This window comes from Arachis ipaensis, chromosome B07 (assembly GCF_000816755.2).
Source record: "Arachis ipaensis cultivar K30076 chromosome B07, Araip1.1, whole genome shotgun sequence".
Taxonomy (NCBI): Eukaryota; Viridiplantae; Streptophyta; class Magnoliopsida; order Fabales; family Fabaceae; genus Arachis; species Arachis ipaensis.
This window is the reverse complement of record NC_029791.2, coordinates 16,895,307-16,901,531: the sequence shown is the minus strand read 5'-3', so window position 1 is coordinate 16,901,531 and position 6,225 is coordinate 16,895,307. Positions and strand designations below refer to the sequence as shown.

Genomic DNA, 6,225 nt, shown 5'->3' with positions numbered 1-6,225 from the left:
AGAGAGAGAGAGAGAGAGAGAGAGAGAGAAAGCGTTCTGTTTCTGTCTATTGATGAAGGAAAGAGAGAGAGAGAGAGAGGGGGGCATAAATACAAACACAATACAGGCATTGCTCAATTCCCCGATTATTCTTCTTCTTTGCAATCAAACACACGAATCTCTTCTCTCATCCCATTGCTTCATCTCAACATACCTTTTTCACCAATTTACCTACCTTTTCCAACTTCGCTGATCTTTTTTCTTTTTTGGCTTTTATTCTCTAATGGACCCTAAGGAATTGTTCTCCACCAATCTCATAGACGGTTAGTCATTTTTCTTTTCTCCATTCTTTCTTATACTTTTAAGTGTTATAATATTCCTTACGGTTTCCTTAGCTCATTATCTTCAACTTCTGTTCATTTAAAAAAAAAATTAATATTTTTTGTTGCAAACCTTAGGTTTCAGAGTTGGTAGGAAGCTGGTAAGTTAAAATTTTTTAGCCAAAATAGCTTGCGTGCGATTTGACCCTTATGTGATACTTTTGCTCTTCTTTTCTTGTACTTCTAATTTTCATGTTGAGGTACTTGCCACTATTATGCAAATGTATTAGTGTTGTTAATTGTTGATGATTTTCATGTCAACGATTCCAATTATGAACAATTAAGATCTTAATCATGCTACACCACCTAAAATGATTGAGCACTGTATCTGCCATAAATTGTCACATTAATATGCAGTGTAGTATGCTCAATAACAGAAAATTTACTGATATATTGGCAGTGTAAAATTTTATAAAGTCATTTGTATCAACAACCTTGGACAAAGAAGGGTTTTATATATATATTGTCCATATTGTTTTCTCTTGTGGTCCATTTTCATATCCATAATCAGGGAGAATATAATTAGATCACGGAATAGCTACCAAGTTCCCAGCACATGATCCCATTATCTAATTAGTATGATTCTATTTGTTTCATTTGGTTTGTCTGTGTCAATCTCATACTTCATTTTGTATTAAATATTGAGATTTGGAATATTTGAAGAATTGTTTTGTGTCTGAGGCCGATATATAGTCCAACGGGATAACTGTTGCATCTTTGCATTGATATCTATTTAGAATCTTCATGTACCGAATTGTTATCTAATCAGTTCAGCCATTGTTAATTTCAAGATATTCTGTATAGTTTCTTCTCTAAAAACTTATGAGCTCAGTGTTTGGGGGAATATTTTTTAATATGTTTATTCATGATTGAGAATGAATGACCCTGGAACTTGACAAAGGAGTTCATCCTCTAGCCCAAAGTGGCCAATATTTTTACATTTTGTGAAATTCAGAGAAATGAAATGTGTTTTGTCAACAATTCACTTCTTGTACTGGAGTATATAACACAAGGATCTTTATTCTTTAAGAAGCACTTTCTTTGGTTTCCATCAATTGTTTAATTGTTTTGCTGATGGAATTCACAGTTCTGTCTTTCTAGGATATTTCCTGTACATAATGGATAACATTCTTGTATTGATGGTTTTCCTATTTATTTTTGTTCAGTAAAAAGAGAGATTCTTCCTTTTATGGTTTATTTAGTTTATTCTATTTCACATATGAGGATTTTCTTTTCCCTTTCTGATTTTGGTGTCTAATGAACAGGCAAGATTGTTGCCTCACACATTGAGAGGCAATGCAGTCCTCTTCCTTCTGTTATTGTTATTGGTGCCGGTATATCAGGGCTTGCCGCTGCGCGTAGTCTGTATGATGCATCTTTTGAGGTGCCATATTGTCACAAACTTATGATTATACTTCATCTTTGTTTATTCTTTCTATCTTCTTTAATTAGGTCAGCAGAAAGATTTTCTCTTGCTTTCTGCTTTGTCTTATTCTCAATCATTCGGATAGGTTACTATACTAGAGTCACGGGATAGGCTCGGTGGCCGCATTAATACTGATTACTCCTTTGGTTGTCCTGTGGATATGGGAGCATCATGGTAGAGTTCAAATTCTTCAATGGAACTGCCTTTGTTTCTAACACATTGTATTGAAGATAAAAGATGAACTTAATTTTTGCATTTATTTTCCAGGCATAAAGATCAGTTATTTCTTGATTATTTTTTAGGCTACATGGTGTCTGCAATGAGAATCCCTTGGCTCCGCTCATACGTGGTTTAGGGCTTACGTTATATCGTACCAGTGGTGATGACTCTATCTTATATGACCATGATTTGGAAAGGTAATAATCAGAATAATTATTTATCTTTCTGTAATTCAATTTAATTGTTGCAATTGGAGGTTTATGATGCAGCAATAGTATTTTTTCTAAATCCTTCGTAGTTATATGCAAATTTGCCAAACTATTATTGATAACTCTATTATTGATTTGTGTGTTTTTTTTTTTTTTCCACTTCTACTACTTCTGCTTTGCTGTAACCACTTTTTGCCTTTCCAGTTGCATGCTTTTTAACACAGATGGTCATCAAGTTCCCCAGCAAATAGTCATGGACGTTGGGGAAACTTTTAAGAGAATTCTAGAAGAGGTAAGATCTAGTAGCTTACGGCTTGTGCTGCTTTTTATTCCTGAAGGCAATTACAATCATCTTAAAGGGGAATCTAAAGGCTTTTCTGTTGACATCTCTAGACAGGAAAAGTGAGGGATGAGGATCCTGATGACATGTCAGTTCAACAAGCAATTTCGGTTGTGCTGAATAGCCATCCAGAACTAAGGTAAGAGATTTACCAGATGTTAAGAGAAGATACTCTCTTTATTCCAAAGTATCTGTCACTTTGAAAGTTTGGTATATTAACAATGCAATGCATTTGGATTTAATTTATATCAAGATCCATTTCAGTTATGAATGTACCAAATTTCCAAAGTGACATATAGTTTGAAATAAAGAGAGTAATGTATAAGCATTGAGGCTTGAAGTTTTTCAATCTATCCTTATTGCTGACAAAGTTTTCTTTTCAGGCAGCAAGGACTTTCCCATGAAGTGCTACAATGGTATATATGCAGAATGGAAGCTTGGTTTGCTGCTGATGCAGATATGATATCACTGAAAACTTGGGATCAGGTGAGTTCCTCAATATTTCTTGAATGATACAAGATCCTTATTACCCTTAAACTTCCATGTCAAGTAATTATATCAATTTTCTTATAGGAACACGTCCTTTCTGGTGGTCATGGACTAATGGTAGAAGGATATGATCCTGTTATTAAAGCTCTTGCAAAAAATCTGGATATACGCTTGAATCACAGGCATGCCTGCATAATTTATCGCATGACTTAGCTGCATGGTCGTTTTTTCTGATTTGTTATGGGAAAATGAAAGGAGAAAGGAGGAAGAAATTATTACAATTCACTATGTCATACCAAGGCCAGGATATATAAAGATGGGAGGGGAAAAAAGCTAAAAAATAAATATTTTGTCACTCGGAGATTAGGATCAAAATTCATTTCAGTTTTCAAACTCATTTGACTGTAACTTGAGTCTAAAATTTTGATGTGGCAGCACCCAATTTATAATCTGAACCCGGCAATGCCTTAAAATGCTTCAATGTTAGATGCGCCAAGATAATCCAATAGAACTGTTGATGAAAAATCATGCTAAGATTTATACAATTGAATTATCTTGGGCATTATTTGCCAAGTTTAACTTGATCAATCTTATTGCATTGTCCTCTGAACCCATAGAACTTTGAATTTATTTTAGTTTTTATTGATGTTAGTAATGAGAATACATGTCTTTATTCTGCTGTATCTTACCCTCTTCTGGTGATTAGGAGTTATGGTGTAAGGTTTTGATCCTTCTTTGAAACCTCACCATGTAGGGTGACAAAGATATCAAATGGGTTCAATAAGATAATGGTCACACTTGAAAATGGCACAAACTTTGTAGCGGACGCCGTTATTGTAACAGTTCCTGTCGGAATCCTAAAGGCCAATTTGATCGAATTTATACCGAAACTGCCTGATTGGAAGGTTGCTGCAATTGCAGATCTTGGTTTGGGCAATGAGAACAAGATTGCTCTAAGATTTGACAAAGTGTTTTGGCCTAATGTAGAACTCTTGGGCATTGTTGCACCCACCTCTTATGCCTGTGGTTATTTTCTCAATCTACATAAAGCAACAGGCCATCCGATTCTTGTATATATGGCGGCTGGCAGGTTTGCTTATGACCTTGAGAAGCTATCCAATGAGTCGGCTGCAAATTTTGTAATGCAGCAGCTCAAGAAGATGTTTCCTGATGCGTCCGACCCAGTAAGTTCATCTCTCAGTCTTTTTGCAAGTTTTTGGGATGACAGAAAATTTGTTTCTTTGGATAGAGATATCTTTTCTGTTTCTGTATCGTATTCTCCAAACAAATTTGTGTTCTCCAGTAACCAAACCTCAATGTATTTCTTTATTCTCTACATCTTACCTTCTTACTTAAGGAACCTTAATTCATACTATGTTAAAACCTTTTCAGGTTCAGTATCTTGTATCACGTTGGGGAACCGATCCAAACTCTCTCGGCTGTTACACATATGATTTAGTTGGGAAGCCGGAGGACGTGTACGACAGGCTGCGGATGCCTGTTGGTAATCTGTTCTTTGGTGGGGAAGCTGTTTGCATGGATGACCACCAAGGATCTGTACATGGAGCTTACTCTGCTGGGATGATGGCTGCTGAAAACTGTCAAAGATACCTTCTAGAGAAACTAGGCCATGTGCAAAATAATCTGCCTCTAGTTTCTGTTGTTAGGCATGAGATGCTTGAAACTACTAATATACTTCAGATCTCAAGGATGTGATTCTTTTTCTTCTTTTGGATAAAACTGAAAATATTTTTGGTTCAAAAGAACCAGTCAACAAGTCATCGATCAGATGCACATTGTTGTAGTTTAAAAACATTAAGGCAAAATGCTCATTTTCCTTAATCAACTTCTTCCATTTCCCTGAATTAGTTTGTTTGTCACTACATGCTTCTTCAATTTTAACTCAGCCAAGAAGATTATATTAAAATATACAAAGTCAAATAACCCTATGCCAAAGAAATATGTCATTAAAAATACATTTTTTTTTTCATGTATCTACGAAGTATAGAAATAGTACATTCAGTAAGGGATGAAAAGTACATTGGTGAGTTTTCGTTTTACTGTATCCAAATCTGTAAGATTTTTTGGTAACACATGACACATTGTTCAGATAATTCTGCTAAGATTTTGATTAAGTATCTTTATGAACGCAAATTTGGTTTAAGGTAGGAGCATTCATATATTATTATGATAAAGCATTCTTTCTTTAATTCAGTTTTTATAGAAAGCAATCATAAATCATTGTATTATTAAGTCTAAATTATTCATTTTTGTGCACGGAAGCATTCACTAGTTAATGTTATTTTAGAAAATATAAAGATATCAAATGTCATATACTTATAAGGAAATTTAGTGTGTATTTTATAAATGGGTGGTGACATTTGTAATATAACCTAACTTGGAGGTAATTTTCCTGAGTTGTAATTGTTAAAGCTCAAAAGATTTTTCATTATGTCTAAGAGTGAAATTTGATTCTTTAGCAAGTAATATTTCAGAATATAATCTATATGATGTTGAGATTCTATAGCTTGATGGTGGGTTGTCCTTTTCAAGACCTAGATGACATAGATGGTTGAGGATAAGATATAAGGATTTTTTTCATTTAAATTAATTAAATTCTTTATTTATTGAAATGTGCAAAAATTTATCTTCAAGTGTAATGTATCATATTTCGAACACTAGAAATTTAGTTAAAAAAAAAAAAAATTAGATTTCGAGTATTATGTATCTGAAATAAGGAATATTTGATTTTTAACATATTTCGGATGCACTTGGATATATAATAAAAGCGAAAAATATCTAAAATATGGTAGAAAACCAAAAGATGCTTGTTTGAAGATATCTTGGTAAATTTAGAAAGTTTGTTTACTCAGTTTTTGAAATTCTCTCAAGTATAAAAAATATATGGCAAGCCGACAGTATATGTGTTTAGGGGATATCAACTGACTAAATGCGAGTAATTAGGGGATTCGATTTTGAGGTTGATTTATCTTTTTTTTATTTTAATTTAATTAATTAGTTCACATGTTAGAATATTTTGATTTAGTTAGTTAGAAGACATGTTAAAATTTTGATATTTAAGATTCTTTTAATTTAATTAGTTTAGTGTTAATGTTAAGATATTTTAATATAATTAGTTAAAAGACGTGTTAGAAAATTTATATTTTATATTATTTTGATTTA

At 33.3% G+C, this 6,225-nt stretch overlaps 1 protein-coding gene across 4 annotated transcripts; it reads left to right on the top strand.

The window, feature by feature from the left end:
• On the top strand, window positions 7-4,907 carry LOC107610087 (probable polyamine oxidase 4). Of its 4 annotated transcripts, XM_016312162.2 has the most exons (10): window positions 7-302; window positions 1,625-1,743; window positions 1,871-1,959; window positions 2,088-2,201; window positions 2,418-2,505; window positions 2,607-2,692; window positions 2,937-3,039; window positions 3,127-3,224; window positions 3,797-4,226; window positions 4,435-4,907. In XM_016312162.2, the coding sequence occupies exons 1-10, from the start codon at window positions 263-265 to the stop codon at window positions 4,756-4,758; spliced, it is 1,491 nt and encodes a 496-aa protein (XP_016167648.1). In that variant the 5' UTR covers window positions 7-262; the 3' UTR covers window positions 4,759-4,907. The 4 variants fall into 4 exon arrangements, with proteins under 4 accessions (XP_016167648.1, XP_020963055.1, XP_020963056.1 ...); XM_021107396.1 differs by lacking the exon at window positions 1,871-1,959; XM_021107397.1 differs by lacking the exons at window positions 7-302; window positions 1,871-1,959 and adding an exon at window positions 328-460.